The 27,115-nt window shown below is 42.1% G+C and overlaps 1 protein-coding gene and 1 long non-coding RNA gene across 5 annotated transcripts in view; one reads left to right on the top strand and one right to left on the bottom strand.

The window, feature by feature from the left end:
- The first annotated feature begins 166 nt into the window (after nt 1-166).
- LOC115650194 lies at nt 167-5,088 on the top strand. Its single transcript, XR_004000032.1, has 2 exons — nt 167-355; nt 4,602-5,088. It is a non-coding gene; the product is annotated as an uncharacterized LOC115650194 (long non-coding RNA).
- Nucleotides 5,089-18,162: 13,074 nt separating this feature from the next.
- ACTN1 (actinin alpha 1) overlaps nt 18,163-27,115 on the bottom strand; it is a 136,797-nt gene continuing 127,844 nt past the window's right edge. For 2 of the 4 annotated variants that reach the window (XM_030559717.1, XM_030559715.1), the window contains exons 19-21: nt 25,998-26,063; nt 23,630-23,788; nt 18,163-19,063 (exon numbers count right to left, since the gene is read on the bottom strand). In XM_030559717.1, the coding sequence (XP_030415577.1) occupies nt 18,905-19,063; nt 23,630-23,788; nt 25,998-26,063 (384 nt within the window). In that variant the 3' untranslated portion in view covers nt 18,163-18,904. Of the gene's footprint in view, nt 19,064-23,629; nt 23,789-25,997; nt 26,064-26,611; nt 26,693-27,115 lie in introns of all 4 variants that reach the window. The other 2 variants (XM_030559716.1, XM_030559714.1) reach the window with 2 other exon arrangements.

Raw genomic sequence — 27,115 nt, 5'->3', positions numbered from 1 at the left:
CAACGCACCGCCTTGCCCCGCCCCAACAGCCGTCTGGACGTGCCGCTGCGGTACTGCCGGCGCACTGCACGCTGGGAGTTGTAGGACGGATGGCAAGAGGAGTTGCGCGCTGTATCCTGGGAGCTGCTTCTGCTGGTCGCGTTCCTTGTGTGGCGGCTGACGTAGACGTGACGCATAAACAGGGCGGAGCTGGTGAACCGTGTTTGTTCCTAGCCCGGTTGAAGCAGGCTTGTCTCGGGTGGCCCAGACGTACCCGCTGAGACACGGTGCAAGCTGCTTCCTCTGCCTTGGGTGTCCTGGGATTGGGCAGCACCCGGAGCAAAGCGTTCCTGACAGAAGGGGGTGGGGAGAGGAGGTGGGTAAGGTAATATCTTTTATAGGCCCAACTTGTGTGGGTGAGAGCAGCTTTTGAGCTTCAAGCTCTTCAGCTTTGGGAAAGGGACTTGGGAACAGGTCTATACTTACAGTGTTGCAGCTGTGGTGCTTCAGTGAGGATGCTGCTATGGTGACAGGAGACCTCCTCCATGAGCGGCAGTAACTATGTCCATAGGAGAAGCTCTCCCGTGGGTATAGCGTTGTCTACACCAAGTTAGTACAACTGCATCACTCGGGTGTGGATTTTTCATACCTAAGGGACATAGTTGTATTGATTATAGGGTAGACCGGTGTCACAGCTGAATGCAAGGTGGACAGATTGTTTACCGTAAATGATTAACATGTATTTCAAGAGACCACTCAAAGTGAAGTGGCCTGTAGTCTGTTACCACACATCCAGTCATGGGGGGAGGAAGGGGCAGCTGGAGGAGTTGTTAGTGGGTTATAGTTTGTTGTAACAAACTATAAATCATTCAATCTCTATTCAGTCCATGATTTTTAGCATCTGCAGTGATTTTTAGCAAAGTTATGAATTTAAGCTCCCAGACTTCCTTTGAGGATGAGGACTGATAGGTCAGCTGTATGATGGTTACTCTGAAAAGTGTTCACCCACGGTGAGGTGGTGTTTTTGTCTTTTATCATTTTTCCTTGTTAGTTCATTTGAGAGCATAGTGATTGTCTAGTTTCACCCATGTAGTTGTTATTGGGGCATTTAATGCACTGGGTGAGGTACACTAACTATTGTGAAAGGCATATGTAGGACTTTGAAAGGTATGTTATGAGGGGGGCGGGTTGCTCATTGAAGCAGTGGAGATATGTCTGTTTGCATCTGTTGTTCTGGCAGGGTCTGGTGCTGGTTTGAATTTATGTGTCCTGGTTTGTAGGCAGCTTGCTTCTGATGATGAGCTTGGCAAAGTTGGGGGGTTGTTTGAAGGATAGAAGAGTGTGGTCAGGAAGATTTCAGGATGGGGTCCCTACTGAGTATGGGTTGTAGTTGTTTGATGATACTCCATATAGGTTCCAGAGTGGGATGGTAGATGACAACTAGGGATGTGGGGTTGGAGAGGGGTTTATTTCTGTATTGAAGAAGGTACTCTTGAGGTATTTGGGTTGTTACCAGATTTGCCCATTACTTTGGGGTATGCTCGCTTATTCAGGTTACTTCGGTGGGAGTGGGGTGTTTCTGTAATGCTGTCAATGTACTGTTTGTGTCGTGTGTTTTCATATGGAGCTCTGCTTCTCCCTTCTGCAAGTCCCATCCCATTGGAGCTATCCCACAGAACCTAGGTTCCCTAGGGCTGGGTTCCTCCAGCCCCAGAACCAGATGTGCACACACACACACGAACACACACCCATTAACAGAGCAAGTCTGAGTAGACTGGGTCAATCAGCACTTTCAAGCTGACCCCTTATATGTTCCTGGGCTCAATGAGCTGTGTCAAGCAGCACTTTCAAGCTGCCACCCTTTCATGTCCAAGATTCAGCACATCCCAATCCCCACTCTCACATCACAATTGTACTGGCAGTAACCTACTTGATGAGCAAACCCCACAGTATTTTGGGCACTGCAGGGATCTTTAGCTTAGGTAAAAGAAGCATTGCTGCAGTGTAAATGAGGGAAGCTAAAAACACAAAAGAGTAAAGTTCAGTGAGAGAGAGAGAAGCAACCAGCTTAACCATACAAGTTATTTATTGAATAATAGTGATAACTACACAAGGAGAGCCTAAGCCAACATAACATACATTATTAAAGGTTAACATGTAAGGTAGAAAGGAAAACAGAGAGAAAGAAGGGGAATCTCACCCACCCCATGAAGCTTGAACTGGTTGGGGTTCCTAGGTGATGGTGGTAGCTCAGGGTCCTGTGGGCAAGAGACAGGCAGAGCCCCCAGCACAATCACTCAGGAGAAGATGGAGTCCCAGTGGAACTGATGCACAGTTTGGATCTAAGCATCCAAACCTTACTTGAACATACGTAGGGGTTTTTGTAGAGAAACAACAATGGTTCAATGGAGAACACTTGTTTATGGGTAAACTGATAACTCAAAGGTTTTCTTTAGGCTAGACAATAGGAGCTGGCTATGGGTGGTGTTTTCTTCCAGGGAGCTCACAGTGCAATTAGACTGCTTCAGTATGTTGGATATCAGTCAAGGATTCATTACTAGAATTGGTCTGATAACCACTGAGCTGGGTGTGGGCAGGCATAGGTTCATTAGCATCTGGAGCACAGATTTCCATGATGCAGTGCTTCCCTGCTTTTCTGGTCCCAGAGTTCAGTCCAGTTCTCTGTTCTTCATTCTGTATGCTAATCCCTGTCTCATCTTTCATGCAGATGAGGCTAGGAGAGTTGTTTCTGCTCTCAATTCTGTATGCAAATAGAGATGTCTTAATCTTGTCACCGTTGTCAGGAGGGGTCTCTAGGTGTGTCTCCCAATGCCCTTCATTGCTCTTTGCAAGCCTTTTCTTGGTTGGTCTTGGTTCAGGCAGAGACTGGGGGTGGAGGGTGTCCCTCATGAGTCAGACAGGCCAGACACTGCACCCTGGTTCCCCAAAAACACGGAGCTGACTGGTTTCAGGGTCGCCTGCTCCATGATGCTATCTACTTCTCTGATGGAGTGTCCTTTTTTGGGGAAGGCAGTTCTGAGTGTATTAAGATGTATATCCTGGACTTTCTTCTTGGAGCATATTCTGTTGTATCTGATTACTGACTATAGGGAATAGATTTCCTCAGTGTGTTTGAGGTGGTGACTGGATATATGAACGCAGGTGTGGTGATCTGTGGGTTTATTTTATATAGTTGTCTGTAAGGTTCTATTGGTGAAGCTGATCATGATGTCCAGGAAGTTGATTGTTGGTCTGGGAGTGTTCCAGAGAGAGTTTAATGGACAGGTGGTGATTTTTGAAATAGTGGTGGAAATCTATAAGGACATTTAAGGCATCTGTCTAGAGGATAAAAATATCAATGATGTATCTCAGGTATATCTTGGATTTTGTGATTCATTTGTCCGCTAGTGTAGTCAAGTGCTTAAAATACCGGACAGGGGGGTCGGGACTCCTGGGTTCTATTTCCAGTTCTAATACCATAATTGCCACATACCTGTGGCAGAAGGAGGTCCTGTTCCCAGTGTTGGTATATGCAGAGTACAGACGTGACCTAGGAGTATGCTTAGAACTGTGATAATGTGAATTTTTTCAATGGTAGAGCTCACATGGAAGGTGTAATTCCAAACTGGACCTTTGGGGAGCTATTCATTGTGTTTCCTCCCTGGCACTACTCTGCTACAAAAGGAAAGGGGATGGAGCAGGAGAGAAGACACAGGGAGAGCCAGAGAGGCAGAGTCTGGTGAGATGACTAGGTATCTCATTGTGACTAGAAGACTTTTCTCCTTGATTGCCTAAACTATTAGACCGCTAGAGAAACTCATTTCAAAGAGGATTCAGGACAAATAAAGGCTGAGAAGAGTTCTGTACAGAAAAGAGAGCCCTGCTCAGGGAGCTTAAGAAGGCATCAGAAGTCACTGTAAGGGGACAGTTACGATGGAAGAGAAGGAGGCGAGCTTGATGCAGGGGTAGGAACCTCTGGGAAGTATGCAATTTGCTTTGATATTGCTGGGACACATCTGTTCATTTACTCACTTTTAATCATGCTGTAAGAGGTAGTGAAATAACCAATAGAGGTAGATTTGCTATCTGCTTGCCAACAGTTAGGCAGAGGGGCCCTTGCAAAACAGATTGTTTATGTGCACTGGGATGGCACTTGAATCCTCCGTAGAGATCTCAAGGAAGCTTTCCTGGAGGTAGTCTGCAGTCCTCTGACAAAAGGCTGCCTTATTTCTTCTGCCACAATAGGACACTTTCCCACACCAGGCATCACTGCAGCACACAGGCTAGCAGCAAACGGATCCAGTCTGCAGCCAGATGCGTGCAGGAGCTGTTCCCCTTAAGCTTCTGTTATCTGCAGGAGTGAGATATCAGCTAAAGACACCATTGTCTTTGAAAAATGCTGCCAATATTCAGTTCAATGGCTCTATCCGCATACACTTATGCCTGTGAGGTCCACCCCAGCTGTCCCCTCCACCTCCCTGCCGTCCGCACCATGGCTGGAAATTGCAGTATGCTCTATGAATCACAAGCAGAAGTGAAAAAGTAGTGCTTGTTACTTGTGTGGATAAAGTGGGGAGTGAATGCACTCACAATAGTATCTCTATCTATTGTTTCTTTTGCAGCTGCAAATGCGGTCTTGAGGGTCTCTCCATCCACACCGGTGGAGTGGCTTAGCCAGGTGAGAAGGAAGCTGAAGAGGACAAGGAAAGATATGTCCCAGGAGATCCTGCAAGCCTCTGGTGCTTTGGATACCAAGCAGAGGGCTTGGAGGATTACACTTGAGGACAGAATGGACAGGAAAAACAGACAGTAAGAGATGATAGTACTTCTCAGGGAGCAGACAGACATGCTGTGGTCTCTGACTGACCTTCAAGCTCAATAGGTCCATGCTTACCTCCTCCTGCAGCTAATAGTGAACTGCATTTTGGCACTTCTCTACACGGCCACCTCCCTAATCCACATGGCATCTGAGGCAGAGTGTTTGTGAAATGGAAGTGACTGTTCTTTCCCCTTCAAAAGTTCTTGTCCCTGTATTTATAAAGTTTTGTTCTGCTTTAAATATGTCTATTTGCATGGGTTCAGAATAAAAGTCTATTTATGGAAATTGAATTCATCTTTATTAGTTCACACGATATGGTGGCTGGGATTGGCATCATTCACGGATAATAGCAATAGGTGCATTTGCAGTATTATATTACCACACACAGAGCTCTCATTACAAGGTGCATACTGGGGTGCAAAGAAAAAAATGCCAGGTGCAGCACACTAGAGGAACACATTACTGTAGCTCATTGTTATAATGGTCCTTCAAAGTCTCCCACCCATGGGAAGTTGGATCTCCCAAGATCACTACTGGCATTTCAACATCCCTTTTGGTAATCCTCAGGTCTGGAAAAGTCTCTGCGGTTATCATGCACCTTCCCTGACCTGCTCATGTTGATGTAGGTGAAATGATCCTGATAATCCACTAGCACGTGTAATGCCATAGAAAAGTCGCCCTTTCTGTTGATGTACTCCATGGCAAGGTGGTCTGGTGCCAAAATAGGGATATGCGTGCCATCTGTCACCACTGCAGTTAGGGAACCCTATTGCTGCAAAACCATCCACTATTTCTCAAACATTGCCCAGAGTCAGTCCTTTTTAGCAGGACACAAGTAATGGCCCTGCACACTTGCATCACTGCAACCCCTACCATGGATTTACCAACTCCAAATTGATTCCTGGCTGATTGATAGCAGTCTGGCTTTGTACGCTTCCACACAGCAATCACCATGCTCCACAGTGAGTGTAGATTTTAATTTGATGTCACTGTGCTGGGGGCATTGGGGTGAGCTCTGCACATAGTTCCAGGAATATGGTCTTCTGCATGTGAAAGTTCTGCAGCCGCTGCTCATCATCCCATACCTGCATAACGATGCGATCCCACCAGTCAGTGCTTGTTTCCACCATGTGAAGCTGCTCCGTGAATGCTAACAACCTCGAATTGTTTCTTTCCATGGCACACAAAAAGGCAGCCTGCAAGGAATCATCATATTCCATATCACAGCTCTGGAAATACCGCAGGATCAGGTGTATTGTGTTCGTATCGCTCATCACAATATTGTGCAGGATCCATGGTTCTCAGAGATGGTGGGCATGCGGGTTTGCAGGGCTTTTCAAAAGTTACATGAAACTTAATAGGATGGCCCTGGAATGATGGGATGTTGAACCCATGTTCCCAGTCACCCCTGCATGACTCATTTGTCCCCATAAAGCATTGCAAACCCTTCTCCAAACACCCTGCACTACATGGTGGCGAGTTGCACAGTGGGATAGCTACCCATGGTGCACTGCTCTCTGCATTGATGCAAGCGCTGTGCACTGCCAACACAAGGAGCGTAGTGTGAGCATGCAAATGTGATTTAATTCCTGTGGTGGCTGTACGTTGACATAACTTAGACTGACTTAATTTTGTAGTGTAGACATGGCCTAAATGTTGACAGCCTTATTGATCCGTAAGTAGTTAACCTGGCCATACTCTGGTAAATGACATGGTAACTACAGGTAGGCAAGGTGGGAGATAATGTCTTTTATCTTGGACCAACTTCTGTTGGTGGAAGGGCCAATTTTTTGAGCATCAACAGAACTCTTCCTCAGATTTAGAGAAGGTAACCAGCGTCCAAGCAAAATACAAGGTAGGACAGATTGTAGAGCATAACAGGTTTCCAACCTGTTGTACCTAATATGAAAGGGCAAGTAACACCTTTGCTGTCAGGACAATGGAGGGTTATTCAGCTTATTGACATACTGAGTCAAATGCTAATGGTGGGATGTGAAATCAACATGAAAGAAGCACATAGGAAAAAACAAGACTGGAAACAAACTAAATCAATGGTTTGGGGGACTGTTTCTACAGGAGGCCTATGAACTCAGAGTTATTCCTTCAGTCTACGAGGACAAGTTGCCAACAGGCTTGGTCTTAATGAGAAATGGTATCAACCAAACTGGTTGACAATGGGGGTGAAGGGATGAGGCCATTGTCTGCAGCCATACTGTAAGGCCTAAAGCCTAAGGCCTTCATCGGCAGCTAGATTAAAAGAGCAGCCAAGCAGCAGCCGTTAGCTGAGAAGCAGGAAGTCACAACCTCACATTTCATCTACATTACATTAAAACAATGTAATATCAGTTTGTTAAGGAGACCCTATCCTAATGGCACCTACCATCACCAGATAAAGAAACAGATCTTAAGATGGCTAAAGAAAACGTAGTTTGATAGCATCCTGTCTGTCAAGAAATCACTTAGCAATAGTTGTGGTTATGAAATCCTCATTTCTTTGTTTTGTCATTATGGTCCCCACTTCCCTATTGTTTAGCTGTATGGTCTCTGTCTGTTACATAATTAATTTTGCTAGGTGTAAATTAAGGTGGTGGGATAGGATTGTTTAAAGAATTTTGTTACATTGTTAGGATTGGTTAGTAAAATTTTAGTATAATGATTGGTTAAAGTATAGCTAAAAAGGACTCAAATTTCACTATATATACACTGGTGTCCAAAAGGAAATTCTTTGGGGAACCAACTCCAGGACATAGCCCCAAAGATCAGAGCTACCAGACCTCAACACTCTGTGACACTGTGCAGAAACTGGAGTCCCCGCAGATGGACCTGATCCTAACTGGCCATCAAGAGAAGTTCATCTGTCTTATTGGGAGTGGTGAGCACTGTATGTGTAGCGTGTGCAGTGTTTTTGGTGACTGTTAATAAATAAAGGTTATGTAGTATATTACTGCGTAAAGCTCTTTCACTGGTAAAAGACTCTGTAGACCCACAAAAGAGTAAGCCCTGAGTCCACAGGGAAAGGGTGTTTGCCCAGAGGGGTAAAGTTAGGTGCTTTTTGCCTAGGAACTGGGAAAGGGTGGGGGTACCTAAATTAAGAGGGTTATGCCGTGAGCCCTAGGAACTGGGTGAAAGTGGGTGCCCCTGAGTGTGTGAATAACAAAAAAATTTTGTGCGAGTAACAGAACTTGGGGTAAATGTTCTTTTAGTAAATAGAAGAATGCCTTGTTAGTTAAGTTTGTGCTCTAGAATCATCATCATTATCATCATGATGTTCCTGTTATGCCTCTGGTGTTTAGGGCAGTGATGAAGCTCCTCCACTCCTGTCTGGTTGTGGCAAGTCTTTCAGTGGTTCCCCAGCTGTGCCCCAGGTTCTTCAGCTCGGCTTCCACAGCTCTTCACCATGTTGTTTTTGGACAGTTTTATTTTCGCTTGCCTTCAAGTGTCCATCTTATTGCTACTTTGGTGATGGAATCAGTTTCCACCCAAAGCACATGACCAATCCATCTCCAACACCTCCTGGCAATGATAGTGCTCAGATCCTCTTAGCTGTACTGTATCAATAGATCTTGGTCTGAGATTGTTCTGGCCAAAAAGATATAGAGAATTTTTCTGAGGCAGGTTGTATGGAATGAAGACAGTTTGGACATGTCGGACTCTCTCATTCCCCCGAATTCTGCACTAGCTCCTGAAGGTGTTTCTGGCTTTATTAGATTTGTTCCAGATGTCCTGGCTAATGGTGCTGCCCAAGCATGTGAATGTTTCTACATTGGTGAGAACATAATCCTCTATCCATACTGGTGATGGTGAGGCAATATTAAAGGTCATGATATCTGTCTTATTGCGGTTGATTTTCAGTCCAATTTGCTGGGTGAATGTATTGAGTGGAGTCATTTTTTCTTGTATATGGTGTTGGGTATGTGATAGGAGAGTGATATCATATGCAAAGTCCAGGTCTTCAAGGAATGAGAAGAGTTTCAATTTAATGCTTCTTGGCATGTCTTCTGTTGTATGCTGCATTATCCAGTTGATGGCAATGTTGAAGAGGATTGCAGACGTGACACACCCCTGACCTACTCCTGTTTTGACTTCAAAACCGAGCTCACTGTGATCAACACTGCATGTAAAGTTGAAATAGAATATTTTGAAGACATTGATTATATGGAAAGGAATTCCAAATGCCCACAGAATGTACCATAGGCTGGTCCTGTGAATGCTATCAAAAACCTTCTCAAAGTTTATGAAATTTATATAGAGTTGCTGTTGCCATTCTAAGCACTGTTCTATTGTTTCATAGAGTGAAGATCTGGTCTGTGCATCCACACCCTTTCCAAAAACCAGCTTGCTCTTTTCTGAGAATGTTATCAACTGCCTCTGATGTACGTTGGACTATGATCTTACACAATACTTTGCTTGGCACAGATAAAAGCATGATACCACACCAGTTATTACAATCACTGAGAGTTCCTTTCTTTGGTATCTTCACTATAACCCCACTGGTCCACGCATCTGGCACTTTTTCCCTTTCCCAGACTGATGTAAATAGAGGGGGCCAGGATAAATGCTGTTAATTTAGGATTTACCTTGAACAATTCTGAATTCAAGTTATCTTTGCCAGGAGCTTTCCCATTTTTTTTAAGGCTTGAATGATCTTTTCCTTAGTTGTGGTGTCTGTGTTGATATCAAGATCTTCTGCCTCCTGGATGTTTGCTTCCTCTTTAGGTGACTCCCTGTTCACCAATTCTTTGAAATGCTCTGTCCAGTGCATTTCTTGTTCTATTTTGGTTGTTAGTAGGTGGCCTTGTTTGTTCCTGATGAGTGTGTGTTGGTGTCTGCTGTTTACCACTGATAAGCCCCATCATTTTGTACTGTCCGTTGTTCACCACGAGCAGCTGCATCCTCTGCTTGTGTTGCCAGATTCTCAATATAATGCCGTTTGTCCGCTCTCATAAGGCATTTGACCTCCTGTGTGCCTTGCTGTACTGCTCGTGATATTTGTCCTTTAGCTTCTGGGATTGTCTCTCTCAAACTTTTTTCTTCAGGGCTCATCTGGTTTCTATGGCATTCCACGTGCTGGGTGTAATCCATTCCTTCCTTCTCTTCCGCCTGTAGCCTAGACAGGCTTCACTGGTCTGTTTATAAATTGCTGTTACTTTGTCCCACTTCTTGTTGATCTCATCTGCATTTCCCTCCTCTTCATCAAGGTCTGCAAGTGCTTGAAACCTGTTCTTTAAGAGCAGACCGAAGGTTCTCTGTGCTCTAGAAAGCATGTTATAATTGTCTTTTGTATGTAACTATTTGTTCCCAATATTCTTACTCATTAATTGAATCTCTGTTCTTTGATAATAAACATTCTTGTTTTCACTGTATCTAAGTGCTACATGTTCAGTGAAGCTACGTTCTCAGGTAAGTCAGCTGCAGTGTTTGTTTGGGAACACAGGCCTGATCTCTGAGTGTTCAGTGGATAAGGGGCTAGACACTAAACTGAACGTGGGGGACTCTGCTGTTGGTGTGTATCTATTGTTAACTTGTATGGAGAGAGAGGCTGTGGAGGCCTGGAAGGTAGTTCTTGTAGTGACAGAGGCTAGTGTTTTCAGGGAGCTGATCCACAGCAGCCAGAGACAAAATTTCCTCACACTAAGAGCAGATGGTGGTGAGGTACCTCACAACCCTTGGTACCTTTGGGGAATGTCACAGAGCCCCAGACAGAAGATTATTCCCTGCTTGAAATCATAAGCAGTAGGAGAGGATGACAAACAATACAGGTGTCATTTGAATGTGCTTAGCAATAAAGGGACAAAATGTTTTGTCAATGTTTCTCTCTCTGCTTCAGCAGCTTTTTCAGGTAGTTCTTGGGTTTAGACAAAACTCTACAACAAAGCCAAGGTAATTCATAAAAAAGCAATAAAAAATTAAGGGGCTGGAGGAAATGGTTTATGGAGAATGATAAAACAATGGTCATGTGGTTAAAGCACTGGACTGGAATTTTGGAGAACTGGTACTTCCCTGCCTCACAGACTATAGAACTTCCTACCTTTTGGCCTCACAGGGGTATTTGTAAGGATAAATTCATTAATATTTTAGACTCCCAGCCCCAGTAGTATCTGGTTCTCTAATAGATAAATCTAATTATAGTTTGGCTAAACTGACCAGCGTGGTAGTCAATAATATGTGAACCGTTGACAAGTATTGGGAGGGTGTGAATGGCAAGGATGGAATCATATAGGGTGGTGCAAGGGGTTCAAACTAAGAAAAATAAGTAAGGAAATACTTCTTGATCATGGTTTTAGTTTTCAAAGTGGGTGAAGCCATTATAACATTAGACTGGAGATTATTCTGTGGGAAACCATTTTGCAATGGCCCACTGCGCATGGTCTAGATCAGTGGCTCTCAACCTTTCCAGACTACTGTACCCCTTTCAGGAGTCAGATTTGTCTTGGGTAGTTTCACCTCACTTAAAAATTACTGCTTACAAAATCAGACATAAAATATAAAAGTATCACAGCACATTACTGAAAAATTGCTTGGGTAGTTTCACCTCACTTAAAAATTACTGCTTACAAAATCAGACATAAAATATAAAAGTATCACAGCACATTACTGAAAAATTGCTTATTTTCTAATTTACCATACAAATATAAATCAATTGAAATGTAAATATTGTAATTACATTACAGTATATAGAGCAGCATAAACAAGTCATTGTATAAAGTGACAGAGTCCTGTGGCACCTTATAGACTAACAGACATATTGGAGCATAAGCTGTTGTGAGCGAATACCCACTTCATCGAAAGCTTATGCTCCAATACGTCTGTTAGCCTGTAAGGTGCCAGAGGACACTGTCACTTTTTACAGATACAGACTAACACGGCTCCCCTCTGATACAAGTAATTGTATGAAATTTTAGTCGTACTGACTTCACTAGTGCTTTTTACGTAGCCTGTTGTAAAATGAAGCAAATATCTAGATAAGTTGATGTATCCCATGGAAGACCTCTGCGTACCCCTGGTTGAGAACCACTGGACTAGACCATTTAGCAGGTCTTCCTTTAGTTTTGGTTTTAGCTGGAGGAGATTCAAGCCTATCTGGACATTATTAAAGCACTCATCTCTACAGTATCTCCTCACTAATCTTTACCCTCACTTATGGATAACTTTTCTACTCAAGAATCAATGCACAAAAGCTCAAAGCATTAGGCCCTTGACTGTATTTTGTCAGAAACATAAATATGGATGTCTTTGAAAGATGTAGTTCAGAGCTAGCTGCCTTTGTGCATGAAAGGGAAAATCCAAGCTAGCTAACTAGCCATGCAGCATAAGTCTGTTAATTTAGGTTTATTATGGCAAATTCTTCTAATAGTTTAGAGATAATGAAATGGATTTTAAGGCTTATATCACAGTAGCTCTTTTGAAAGCCAAGAGTCCCTTAGACAGTTCAATTAATTCAACAGGATTGAGCTTTAATATTTGGCTACCACAACAAAAAGCTGTCCCACTCCACTGTCTACAACATGAGTGATTTTTTTTGCTACTGTTTGAAACAATCACACCTGCATTCTGACTTCTAAAGAAGTCATTTTAGTTCACATTGGTTCTTTCCCAGCAATTACAAATAGTCTCCTTTCTTCAGGACTTCCAGTATGGTAATTTGACTGAAATATCCAAGCAGCCAGTAAAATTAAATTGGATGGGTACAATACAGAGGAATAAACACTTTTCTAAACTAAGATCATTAGAGGTAGCACTCTAAGTTGCCTTCTTTCTAGCCTTTCTCCATGCTCCCTCTAACGTGCAAGCAGTCATTGCATCTACTGTCTCCTGCTCTATTCATTTAGGGCAGGAAGTCTCAAACTTTTGTACTGGTGACCCCTTTCACACAGCAAGCCTCTGAGTGTGACCCCCCTCCTTATAAAAACACTTTTTAATATATTTAACACCATTATAGGGCTGGAGGCAAAGCAGGGTTTGGGATGGAGGTTGACAGCTCACGACCCCCCATTTAATAACCTCACAAGCCCCTGAGGGGTCCTGACCCTCAGTTTGAGAACCCCTGATTCAGGGCTTGTCTACACTGCAAGTTTTGTTACCAAAAACTGCTTTTTGGTGACAAAACTCTTGATAGCATACACACTGCAATGTGACTTTTTTTGGGAAAAAAAATGCCTAGTGCAGCCAAATGCTCTGCTTCAGTGCTCCACACCTGAGTAAACATTTCACGCTTAGATTCACACAGATTATGCGAAGTGCAGCACGTGGCTATGACCATGGGAATATTATCCTTGGTAAGGTTGAGCCTGTCATTGAGACACCTCCAGCAAGCTTTCAAACAGCCAAAGGCAGATTCAATTACCATGCGGCACGTGCTCAGTCTGTTGTTAAAACACTCCTTGCTGCTGTCCAGGTGCCCTGTGTAAGATTTCATGAGCCAGGGCTGTAAGAGGTGAGCCGGATCTCCCAGGATTACTATGGGCATTTCTACAACCCCCACTTGACCTTGTGGTCTGGAAAGAAAGTCCCCACCTCCAGCTTTCTGTACAGGCCACTGTTCCTGAAGATGCATGCATCATATACCTTTCCAGACCAGCCTGCATTGATGTCCATGAAATGCCCCCGGTGATCCACAAGCACCTGCAACATCATGGAGAAGTATCCCTTCCTACTCAGGTATTCAGAGGCAAGGTGGTTTGGTGCTAAAATTAGAATGTGTGCGCCATCAATCGCCCGCCAGAGTTAGGGAAACCCATCTCTGCAAAGGCATCCATTATTTCATGCATATTTCCGAGTCATGGTACTCCGCAGCAGGATGCGACTTATTGCCCTGCATGCTTGGAGTAATACAGCCCTAACAGTGGACTTTCCTACTTCAAATTGATGTGCAACTGACCAGTATCAGTCTGGATTCACTAGCTTCCACACACCAATTGCAAAATGCTTCTCTACCGAAAGGGCAGCTCTCAATCTGGTGTCCTTGTGCTGCAGGTCAGAGGACAGCTCAGCACATAGCTCCTGAAGGTTGCTTTACACATCCTCAAGTTCTGTGCTCACTGGTAGTCATCCCACACCTGCATGACAATGCGATCCCACTAATTGGTGCTTGTTTCCCTAACCCAAAAGCGACAGTCTACTGTATGCAGCTGCTCTGTGAATGCACAAAGCACTGATAAGTTGCTGCTGTCCATATCGCACTTGATTGCCTGCAATTCATCCTGTTAACTTTGCGAGTAACTCGGCGAGTAACTGTGCTGCCATCCCAGGATGTGCTGCGCTCCGTTTCCGCATTCCCACAACACCTAGCGACGGATGGTGTTGCCAGGCACTGTGGGATACATACCCACAGTGCATTGCTCTCGCTGTCAACAAAGGTGCCCCGAATGTGGACACGATCTGTTGACAGAGGAAGCAAATGTAGCCATGCTTTGGCCACTTTGCTTTTGTTGATTTTTCCTTGTTGATACTAGTTTCATTGACAAAACTTGCCAGTGTGGAAAAGCCCTTAATAATAAACGCAACCTTCTCTCCATTTCCCAACATACCATAGCCCACATGAACCAAAGCCTTTGACTGAAATAAAGAAAAAGCAAGTAACCAAACAAAAACAAAAACAAACCCCGCAGTTGAGGAGGAATCACAATGGCATTTTAAGTAACCTCAGTACTATGACTCAGCATTTCTGATGTAAATCTGCTCCACTAGTGATGGCCAGCAATAGGCACATGCACCACCTTTGGATTAATGACTTGAATGTTGCCGACTTCACTGAACATTTCCACAAACTGAAATTTTGAAGATGAGAAATGACAGTGGACACTATGTTTGAAAGCAAAGCTTATGAAATTGGAACTATTTAAGCAAGACGCAAAAACCTGTAACTAACAGAGTTCCTATCATTGCACAATACCTGGAAAAGTCATTCACTTCCAAGGACACTGCTAGCACCATTGAAGTAGTGTGCCAATTATAAAAAAGATCTATTTGAGAAGCTGTTGGAAATCTTCCTTTTAAGTTCTGGCAGCTAGAAAACAGTTACGATCTACACCCGTTTGCAGAGTTGTTGTAGCTGGGTTGGCCCCAGGATGAGACACAAGGTAGGGAAGGTGATATCTTTTATTGGATCTACACTGGGGGGGAGGGCAGATTGATCTAAGTTATGCAACTTCAGCTACGTGAATAATGTAGCTGAAGTCGATGTACTTAGATCTACTCACTGTGGTGTCTTCACTGCGGTGAGTTGACAGCTAATGCTCCCCCTGTCAACTCCACTTCCGCTTTTCACTCTGGTGGAGTACCGGAGTTGACGGGAGAGCGCTCGGTGGTCAATTTATTGTGTCTAGACTAGACACGATAAATTGATCCCTGCTGGCTTGATCGCTGCCCACCAATCCAGCAAGTCATATAGACAAGCCCTTAGAGAATCATTGGGTCAGAGAGAGAGAGAGAGAGAAAACGACTCTATAGCTCAGTGATTAGAGCATGCACCTGGGAAATGGGAGACTCAGGATCCAGTGCCTGTGCTCCAGTGACTAAGTATTTATACACAATGGAACATCTTCATTAGGAGAGTGATAAGCCCCACATAAGGATGTGTCATAGGTCTGTGTTTGGAGTACTGGCTTAAGAGGCAGGAGACCCCTGTTCAAATCCTGTCTCCTCTCAGGTAGAGGGGGCAGGGAAATAAGCCCGGGTCTCCCATATTCCTGGCAAGTACTCTAATAAGTGGGCTAAAAGTTGTAAGGTAGGTAGCACTCAGACTGTGAATGGGACCTGATCTGGTAGGCAGCCTGTGCACACATAGGAAATTGGGCCGCCCCATTTGAGTTAGGCAGACAAATGCCTCTTTCCTAGATAATGGATCACTCTAGGGCTTAGGTGTGAGAGAAGCATCCAGACATGCCTAGAGGCAGAAATTTAGCTACAGAGGGAACTTTGACCCTGAGAACTTAGGCACCAAGTGAGTTTAGGCACCTACAGGAGGTCTGTGTATCACAGTGGTGCCTAAAACTGGGACTTTGGCACCAAAGTATCTTTATGGATCAGGGCCAAACTGCTTTGCCCCTAGCACACAATCTGAAACAGGGACATATTGCCAGATGCCGTTTCGAAGAACAGGGAACCAGACATGTAAGCTCTGGGCAGACTACCCAAGGCCATCCACCGAAGCTGAAAGGGGAGCCCAAGATACAGAAGATGCAGCTAAGATTTTAAATTCAAACCACATCTGTGAGTCTATAAGGTGCCACAAGACTCTCTATTGCTTTTTAGAGATCAAGACTAACACGGCTACCCCTCTGATACTTGACACCTATCATTGTTGCCAATATGAGGCTGTTTTTAACTACACAGAACCAGAGCATCCATGAGAATGTTGTTAACATCTTAACCCAGAGGATGCAGTGTTGTATGGTGATTAGTGCACACAACCGAGTCAGGACTCATGTATAACAGCTACTACTCCAACACTGCTACTGGTTTGCTGGGTGATCTTGGGGAAAAAATCACCTAACCTCTCTCTACCTAAAACAGGGATATTACTACTTTCCTGCTTCACAGGCTTGTGAAGCAGTGTAGAGTGTTTAGCGGCACAATGGAATCATGCTCTGTAGGCACTACTGTAAGACATTTGTGAAGTACATTGAGACCAGAGTAAGAGTGGATATTGCAAAGTACTATTAGCAATTTCCCCCAAAGGGGTCATTCTAAATCCAAAGAGCTTTCGGGCTCCATTTTAGGTACAGTAAACTAGTCTGCTTTGGGACATATAGCCAACTCAATCATACAATGTACATAAGACTGAATAGCCATGAAAAGTTAAAATCTCTTTCCGTAAAATTCGCAGTGGAATAAGAGCTCCTTTTTTCCCTACATCCAGGAGTCAAGAGTCCCCAGAGCATGTCTGCTTTCTTTTTCTAGCAGTTCTTTAATATGAAGCAAAAATCAAGTTAGTAGGAACTGCACGGCATATCCTTTAAAAGAAGATTTCCTTTTCTCACAAAGCATAGTAGTTACATGCAGTGAATTGCAAGTCATGTAGATGAGCTTGCCAGGGAAGATGATGATGATCCAGCTTCAAGTCTGAAAAATTTACTGGTGTATTATATAGGGTCTTCCAATGTTTTAAGTAGGGAGAAGTATGGTCTAATTGTTTAAAGTGCTGGCCTGGAATTAGGAGACCTTGGTTCTAATCCAGCTCTGACACTGACTTGCTGTGCAACCTGGGGTAAGTCATATAACCTCTCTGTTCCCCTCAGCTGCTCAAGATGAACTGTGCTGAGTACAGTGTCGTCTTGTAACTAAACTGTGTTCAGCTGCACCCTTTGAAGACAAATTACCACCACTGGTAGGCAAGAGGAAGGTAGTTTAAGAATTTTTTAAGCATGTCAGCAGAATTTGTTCTCCCCTCTCCCAGATATTGTAGGCAGGTTTTGTCCGGTTGGGATTACATGACAACCCAGTGATTTCTTCTACAGGTTACAAACTAGATTAAGAATAAGAAATAAAGTTGTATTCAGTTGAAAGATTAAAAATAAATGTCTATTCTTGCTCAGAAACCAGCCTAACCCCAGGAAATCAGAACTGGCTCTGCTGGCCAACAGCACTGAAAGTAGCAGGTGTTCCTTGTGACCTTGTGAATTAATGTTGCACTCTTGCAATCTTTAGTCCAAGAACAAACTGGCTGTAAGTGCTAGAGTCCCTGACATCTGATCATGCTGAAAGAGACGTGAAGAAATTTCCTTAGTTTCCAAAAAGGTTGCAGAAGGGATGAAGACTAGGGAAGGTTAAAGGTTACCTGCAAAGTGAGGAGGAATAGGAAAAGGTTAAATGCTCTTTTTTGTTTTCTTATGATATATAAAGAAGGCCTGTACAGAGTTTTATCAGAGGGCAGTTGGTTTGTTTGTTTATATGTGTTAGAAACATGAAAGACACTATGGTGACTGAAGTGATAACATCACAAATACTAAGATACTTAATGTTAAGTTTTGACAGAGGGAAGAATGTTAATCAGACCATTTAAAACTTTGGGTTTATTTAACTCCAGACACTCATTCTGAGCTGGTCTTGTAGCAATTAAACAAAACAAAACAAAAACCAAGCACTATTCACAGGAATGGTTCAAGATGCTATTTTGCAGCGATAAGCCTTCTCATCTGAAGCTGTTTATAAGTATCTACCAGCTATGTAAATTTCAACATCATTCAACACAAAGGAAAAGCTTCTAAGGAAATGGAGGTAAACATTTAACCTCAGATATTATGAAGATTTTAAAAAAAGGCTATCAAATTGATTTTTAAAGAATCTACTTGTGTCCAGAGTGTTGATTAAATGGAATTAAACAAATCTACTAGACAAATGAAGGAAGTCTAGATTTGTTATCACAAGAAATTTTTAATATGGTTTGTGACAAGCAATATATCAAAGTTACCAACTCTCAAGCTTCATATTCTGAAACCAGACAACTCTCAGCAACAACAAAAAAAAGTTGTGCACTGATAAACATAGGAGGCATATTGAAAATTTTTAATTAAATATGAAAACATGAGCTGTGTACATTATTTTTCCCTAGAAAACACAGCAATTTCAAAAGTTTATCATAAAATATTTTCATGAAATGAGTGAACCAGCAAACACATGCACTTGCGTGTCTGACCCCCCCCCCCAAGATAAACATGATAAAGAGACATACGCAAATGGAAAAGTTAACAGTACAGGTGGCTTGCTCTTTTTTTTTCTTTTTAATTTTTGTAAAGAAGAATGGAATGTAACACTGTGCTCGATTTCCTATGTCACAACACAAAACATTTGGTGCAATATTTTAAAATTTTCTCTTTATGTTTTAATTTGATGGAGAAAAATACCTGTTTTTCTATAATAAAATATGTCTTTATTTTTAAATGTAACTTTTTTTTTTGCAGAAAATAATTTTGTAAACTGTCATTTCAAGGGCAAGGTAGACAGTCATTTCAATGTCCCCCCTCATAAACATGATCTGTTATCTGAAGCAAAAATGGAGACACAAAATAAAAGGAGGCGGAGCAGAGGCTGCTTTGCATACAGAAAGAAGAGTGCGCCTGGACGGGAAAGGGGGTGGGGAGTATGTTGTGGGGAGAAAGGAAGAGGTTAAAGGTCACTTTCGCCATAGAGCGCTGTGGAGAAGGACATATAGTCCAGGGCACCAGGTACAGCATCAGGCCCACTGTATGGTGCCATCCTAGCAATGCAATATTCAGCTTGATCAGGAGGCAGTTCCCGTCGTAATTCATCCACAGTGATGTAGTTCTGCAAAAAGGACAAGAGACAAAGCAAATTATTTTTTCCAGCACATGGTGCTACTTAGAAAGTACTCTACAAATCACGCCCTGCTGCTCAGGGGTGCACTGGGGCAACTGTGCTATAGTTTAAGATGGTAAATTAAGAAAACTGTATCCCACTGAAGGCACATTGGGTATGCAGGAAGGAAGAATGCAATACCCTAGTTGGAATTTGGCCCAGGACCAGCGAGAGAGAGAGATTAGACTGGTAGAATAGCCCTGGAAGACCCGGAGTGTTTGTGCGGGAGAGCAGGGAGGTTGTCAGTGTCAGGCTGCCTGCTGTCTTGCTGATGGTGTGGTTCTTATTTAAGGTAAATGGGAAGCAGCAGAAATTGTTCATTACCTCCAGTCCCTCATTAAAAAGCACTAAAAAGATGGATGCCCTATTGTGCCTTATAAGTTGATTTTAAGGCTTCAAAATGTGGCCTCAATGACCAGGGCCGTCCTTAGGATTTATGGGGCCCTACGCAGTATTATTAAACTGGTGCCCCTATGCCGGATGGCAGCCCAAGCTCACAGCCTGGTGGGGGAGGGGGAGGAGGGACTTGACAGCAAAGGATAATGAGATCCCCAGCCTGCCTCATGGTGGCGGAGAGTCACAGTTCCCCGCAGAGACTTCCATGCACTCTCCCTCATGCAGAATGGACACGAAGAAAGTACCTATTTAAAAGCACTAAAATTTGGGAATAAAAAATGTCAGTCACAGGTTTTTTGATATGCCCTGAAGTTTGTCAGAGATTTATTTGCAAAAACTTCATAGTAAGGGTGAGTCAGCTGTCCTGCTGAATACAACATTACATATAATGGAATACATGATGCAGCTCTTCTCTGTTTTACATTTTCTTCATCAGTATTTCTAAGTTGAATTTATATTTTAAATGTACTCAAATCTTAAGCCAGCATTCCAGATTACTACATATTTAACTCACTGAAACAAAGACATTCTTTTAAATTAATCAGAGAGGTTTAGTGTGTTCATAACAATGTTCATTGCTTTTAGAAAAAGGGAACAGTAATTTACTTTGTGTGATCTCCATAACAAGAGACATGGTTATGAAATTTCACCAACTTTAAAAAAAAATGTTTCCAAAGATTTTAGGAATAACAAGGATTTTGTCTTACTAAGGTACTGATTTTGCTGGAGGGTTCTTTTAAAACTAGTTTGTCGGATAGTCAGAAGTAAAGAAAGGGAACTCTTTGTCCAGCTCTGTTGTCCCTTTAAGGGCTCTCTTCAGTGGGGAGTGGGGGGAGAGGTGGTGAAGGGATGGACAGAAAGGACAGGAAGACTTGGAAGCACTTTTTTTTTTTTTAACTATAGTAATTAAAATGTGTATTTTAGATAAGGGAGGTCTTTTGAAGGATTTATTTAAAAAACTATGCCTGAAGATCCACACATTTAAGGCTAAAGATGATTGTGCATCTAAAACTCTATGCAAGCATTTTTTAGAAATGTGATTTTATAATCTTCACCAGCTCACTAATGAAATATTTTTAAAGCAAATTTTAAACTAAGGTCCTGTAGACTGACATGTTCTGTGTAAATATTACATTAATGCACAACTGTTTTTGTCAGTAAAGTCAGAAACTGACAGTATAAAAATTTATTTGGGCATAAGCTTTCGTGGACATCTGATGAAATGGGTTCTAGTCCACAAAAGCTTATGCCCAAATAATTTGTTAGTTTTTGAGGTGACACAAGGACTTGTCCTTGTTTTTGCTGATACAGACTAACAGGATTACCACTCTGAAACCTGTCAGTATATACCTTGGGGTTGGCAAATGCCTGTTAAATGGCTTTATTACCCCTTGAATGTCTCTTTAACAGTTTCAATGTTGTGCTAATAGGTCTGGCAGGCTGGAGGTTTTTTCACTTTTAACTACTAGATTCCCTCCCAAGGAAGACTCACCAGGCTAGAGCAGCCATCTGTGGGAGCCTGCAGGAAGGGTCAGAACAGGAATAGGAAAACAAGAGGTGGACACTAAGACCCAGTGGTGCCCCACATTTTCAGGTGCCCTATGCAGCTGCCTATGTTGCCTATGCCTAAGGACAACCCTGTCAATGACTCATTCTCCCGAGAAGGGATGGCATCCACAAGACAACGAATTAGTTCCTACCAGTGCTGTAAATTATATCAGCACAGGCAGCAGACAACATCGTCTCCCAAAGAATTTTTGTTTTTTTCCCATAGTTTTCTCCTTCCACTCTCCTTGCTTTTCCTACATCCCACCTTTCCTAGAGACATCTTTCAGAAGGAAGTAAACCTCCAGCTAGGTTTGGCTATTGGAAATGTAAACACACTGAAGCCATCACCAATTCAAATTCTGGATATAAGGTAGCAGTTTGCTGAACATGAGCTAAGCAACAAGTTCTCTGTAGCTAACTGACTCATGGACAATTTTATTTAGAAGCATCTAAAAGACATTTAGGGGTCAGAGGTTTTCTGTCTTTTGACTTCCCAATTCGATCATTAAGTGCTCTGCTTTTATGTTCATGAATGGAGTTTGAGGGAGGACTACCTTCTTAGTGCAATGTGAAACAAAAAGTATTTTCGTACAACATTTAAAACCAATTAAAATGGATAATTATCCTTTTTTGGAAGTACACAGTAATCAAGTTTAAATTTCATACTTTATCACAAAACTACTGATAACATTATTTACATCGTAATTTTCATCCTGTTGAATTAGGAATTTACTACACAGCTGTTGAGACAGGAGATATACTCTGATCAGAGAGAATGTGTAATAAAAGATGAATGAAACATGAGGTTTATACGTAGAGATTATAGTAAAATCATTAGTGAAACATGAAAAAAGTACTCAAATTAGGATAATTCATTAAAATCTGAGATTTCAGTTAACATGCTATTCCAATATTTTTGCTACATATTGTCATATTTCAAAACAGATCACCAAAAGTATTAGAAAATATTGGCATATATTAAGATTAAATTTATTTCATTAGCTACTTTAAGGAATTGCCAGTAATTTTATGCAAGAAAAATAAAAATTATGATTTGTTGGTACATTCATTCCACAGATTAACCAAACCTAGAGAAGCAGCAAAGAGTCCTGTGGGACCTTATAGACATTTTGGAGCATGAGCTTTCATGGGTGAATACCCACTTCGTTGGATGCATCTCCAAAACGTCTGTTAGTCTGTCAGATGCCACAGGATTCTTTTCTGCTTTTACAGATCCAGACTAACACGGCTACCCCTCTGATACAAATCTAGAGAAGTTATAATCTAGCCTGGTCCTGGGAATTTTCCAGTCTATCAAATAGTATTTGTAATAATATGGTTAAAAGGTTGGTATTTGAAAATAATCTGTTAACTGATAGAGGTTATCCTCAAATCAATGAAAATCTGATATTGATTATGTAAGACATACACTTACATGTCATTGTAAATTGTCACATGTGGAAAAAGTACTTGAACTTGTAAATTTCCAGTAATTCATCTTTTTCAAGATTAATCAAAAACACAATTGATCAGTGTTTGTTGAATTTAATCATGCACTCTAAAATAACCAACTAAAACCATAACTTTTGATTAGTTACTTTAGTATCATGGCTCCAAACCGTTTAAGTTAAGATAAGGTAATTGCTCTGCTAATTTGCAGTTATTGTGTGTATAAGAAACATCAGCTGACATCAGTAATTGATATTGGTTCCTTTCCTGTCATGACTTTAAACTTTTATAGAAATGCGTTTTTACTTCAAGGTAATAAACATTTTTGCCTCCAAGAGACACTTTTGTGTTGAAATATTAGCTACATTGGTTTCTTGTTTAATATTAACTTTGTGTGTTAGACATTTTCTATATCAGGAATCAGCAACCTTTGAGAAGTGGTGTGCCAGGTCTTCATTTATTTACTGTAATTTAAGGTTTCAGTGCCAGTAATACATTTTATATTTACAGGCGCCAGCGGACAGAACCCCAGACTGGCAGCGAGCTGAGCAGGGCCGGCGGCTGGGACACCGGCTGGAAGGGGCCGGTGGACAGAACCCCAGACCGGCCATGGGTGTGGCAGACAGAACCCCAGATTGGCAGTGGGCTGAGTGGCTCAGCCTGCTGCTGGCCTGGAGTTCCGTTCATCCAGGCAGGCAGCGGGCTGAGCAGGGCAGGCGGCCAGGACCCCGGCTGACAGCAGAATGCCATTAAAAATCAGCTCGCATGCCGCCTTTGGGATGCGTGCCACAGGTTGCCGACCCTGTTCTGTATTATTGCAGTTATATACTTAAAGCATATTCTTAGTTCCACTGACTTCAGTAGAGGTCGGTGGGACTTAAGCATGTGTTAACGTGCTTTGCTAAATCAGGATCTCTGCAGGGTACATGAAGGTAAGAGCTATTGTTTGGCCTCTGAGCTGGTCAGGAAGCAGAGATTTACACATGACTGCAGTGTTTCATTGTTCATCTCTGAAGAATTATACTTCCTGTCTCTTCACATCAGTTCAGCCACTCCTGAGTCACAGTTTTCTTCTTTATGTAAAAGTAGCATTTGTTTCCCTTCAAAAAAGTCTAAACTTACCTTGTCTCCAGCCAGGATCTTGAAGGAAGCCATGACCTGGTCGGCAGTATCAGTATCTGCTGTTTCCCGGGACATGAAGTCAATGAAGGCCTGGAATGTCACTACTCCCAAGCGGTTAGGATCTACAATGCTCATGATGCGGGCAAACTCTGCTTCTCCCTAGATGACAAGAGAGTCAGCAACAGGTCAGACTATTGTTAAGAATGACCAGAATGTAAGTCCAGTTCACACAAATGATGGCATCTGGAAGGTGAAATAATGAGACTGGAATGTTTCTACATGATCCCAATCTCATGGCTAAGAAAATAAAACTAGGGAAGACACTTTAAATCAATCTCACAAACACATTCACCAACAAGCTTCCCTAGCTGATTTTTTTTAAATGTTCATTTCCCCTTTGGAGTTAGGTATTTTCAACAGTGCTCTGGAACAATGCCATCTTAGTCCCACAAAACTGCTACCCTACATTAGCTGTCAAAGCAGAACAGAGCAGTAATCTTTCTAGTTCAGTATCATGTCTCCAACAGAGGCTAATAGTATGGATGCTTCAAGATACAAAGATCCCTGTAATGCACAGAATGATGCAATTCTATATCACAGGGCCCTCTGAAAATCAGATAATTATTTGGGAGCCTAAACATGGATTCAGAACCTAATTTTGGGCAGCCAGATTTGAAGTCTTTAATTTCTTCTCTGGAATCTCTTACTTCCCTTTTACTTTTCATCATACCAACTGCCCTTCTCTAGGACCTTAATGGTTTTAAGCTCATTCTTACCAAAAAGGCACCAGAAATCAGAGACCTATATGCTTTGGAGAGGCCTGGCAGAGCAGCATCTCCAGGGTAGTGTCTTTAGACCCAGGGGTTCTTTCACTGTACATTATTTTGACATGGGAGCTAAGACCTTATGCTTCTTAATTATCTCTGTATCTAAGAGCATTTATTCTGATCATCCTCATACAGGGGAAAAAATGGTACAAGAGAAGGGGTAGATCCCAATCTGCCTGGGAGCAAGAGTGAAACCTTCAGGCAGCTCAGTGCAAATCAACATGAAATAGTAACATACGTACATAATCTTTAAAGCATTTGGTCAAATGCTAACTGATGTGGCCTTGTACACCAGACTGAAGGAGTTTGTATTTACACTGGGCTGAGAAGTAGGTTACACCACAGGACTGCTTTGCCTAACATTTGTGGCAGCAAGGTTATTAAGGACATTATTTAAATTTCTTGTGTGATTCTCTTCTCCTCTTAGAGAAGATTAGTACCAATATGTTTTGCCTGCAGAAGTTCTCCCCATTATGATTCTTCTGTCAACAAAGTCAGCCTAATGCGGTGTTGTCCTGAACACTAATCTATTTACTGAGGAAAAAGCTATGAGAAAGCTACAAACAGGACTCTAGCCTGCATGAATAGGCAGGAGTGGAGTGGAATAAAGGAGTATTTCACTTATCATAGTGGGAAGGGACAGGACAGGAGAGGAAAGGGAGACAGCTACCAGGAAAGCATTCTAATTGTACTGTTTCTAGTCTAAGTATCTTTGGTTGGTTAGAAAAAGCTGATCTCAGTAATGTTATCAATGGAGATTAAAATTTACACCTGCTGAAAGGCTTGCTGCCATATTACCATTGAAAGATTTACAAATGGATATCAGGATCCTAGAGTCATAACTGGCCTTAGGAAGAAGCTTGAAGCAAGTATCCTTGTAGCACACCAGGTGTGGGGTGACACAATATACAGACTGTCCATTTTAGTTTCACTTTTAGGCACTAGAAGCTTAAAGGCTGAATTTTAGTTGGATTTATCTATTTATAAATGGTACAGTGTGTGTGTGTGTGTGTGTGTGTGTGTGTGTGTGTGTGTGTGTGTGTGTGTGTGCGTGCGCGCGCACATGCACATTGAGAATTTAGCAAAAACACTTCCTGTAGAAATAAAACTGTTTAAATATTTATTTGTAGCAAAAGCATTCATTCATTCCTCAGGCTGTCAAGAAGACTTCCATGGAATTCCACTGTTACTTATTGCTGGAAAGGTTACATGTTGCTGTATGCAAACAGTGAACACAGCAACAGGAGCTGTGTCATCACTTCTTCCAGTTTATAAGCCATGCAGTTTTCCAAATCAATTCTCACTCTACACAGATCAGAATTGGACCTAACCCTCCCATTCTTCCCTCCAGCTAGAGCTGTAAGACAAAGATTTAAATGCACACATACACACAACCGTTTCAACATTTAGTTTCCATTTCTGAGAGAGTCCTAAGAATTAAGGTAGCTTTTACCTTGATTCATTACAAATGTGTCCCCTTCCCCTTTGCAGAAGGTCATATGAATCATTGTGAACATGAGTGACAGAGGGCTCTACGTTACCATATTGTAACCCATGGAGATAAGGCAGGCTCTGAAATCTTCAGAATCCATCATGCCAGTCTTCTTCTACATGGAGCGATGCAAGGATGGAAGAAACCAAGAGAGAGAAAATGGAAACCAGTCGAGGAAGAGATGAACCCACAGGAGATATTACAAAGAATGGATTTGGGAAAAGTGACAGGAATTATTGGACAATGAACAACAATACAATAAAGGTGGTTTGAAAAACCATGAAGAAGCAATGATCCAGTTGGAAATGAAATCGTTTTCATATAGGACACATATTGAATATTAAAAAAAAGAATGAAGCACGATGATATCAAGTGAGACAAATACACAAAGAGAAGAAGACAGGGAAGTTAAGTGAAACAAGTAAATGGAATAGGTAGATATAAAAAGGATTCTCCCAAGACAATAAATGAAGGTAATTAAAAGGGGTAGATATGAAAATTCATTAAGTAAAGAGAAAAGGTGGGATGGAACAGAGATACATGTACAATAAAACACGAGAACAACAATGACAGAAGGATTAAAACAAAAAAGAAAAGAAAGGAGAAAACTGTTATTTCCTCTTAGTTCAACATCTCGCTGCATTCACCACTAGCATTCAGTACCTGTGCATCGTTTCCAATATCGTAACCCAAGCTGATGAGGCAGGCTTTGAATTCCTCAGGGCCAAGTGTGCCGGAGTGATCCTGGTTATGCGGTGTGCCAGGCAACAGGACATGCAGTGCCAGGGGGGCGGTAGTGTGGGGCAGGTAAAAGAGAGGTAAAGAGGAGATCAAGAGCAGGTGAAAAGAAAACAAGCAGGTGCACCATGCAGTGGATGAGGAGAGGAGAGAGAAAGAATGACATGCAGATAAAAAGACAGGGAAGAAAAATAAAAAGTGCACAAAGTTAGATACCACAATGATATTTCAGGATGTGCTAAAAATGCTCTCAAAACAGTAGTTTCTCAGAGAACTTGATCACATCTTGACAGTGTTTGAATAAGAATTGTTAACACTAGCAAGCTTTAAAATCTACTTTTTCCAAATCAGTCCCTGACATTGCTATTCTTTTACCCAGTAATGCCAGAAGTCCTACATTTCAACAGTAACCCAGAGTGCAAAGAAGCA

The sequence above is a fragment of the Gopherus evgoodei genome, chromosome 4, assembly GCF_007399415.2.
Source record: "Gopherus evgoodei ecotype Sinaloan lineage chromosome 4, rGopEvg1_v1.p, whole genome shotgun sequence".
NCBI classification, from domain to species: Eukaryota; Metazoa; Chordata; order Testudines; family Testudinidae; genus Gopherus; species Gopherus evgoodei.
The sequence above is the reverse complement of the archived record's forward strand: the minus strand, read 5'-3'. Positions and strand labels throughout refer to the sequence as shown.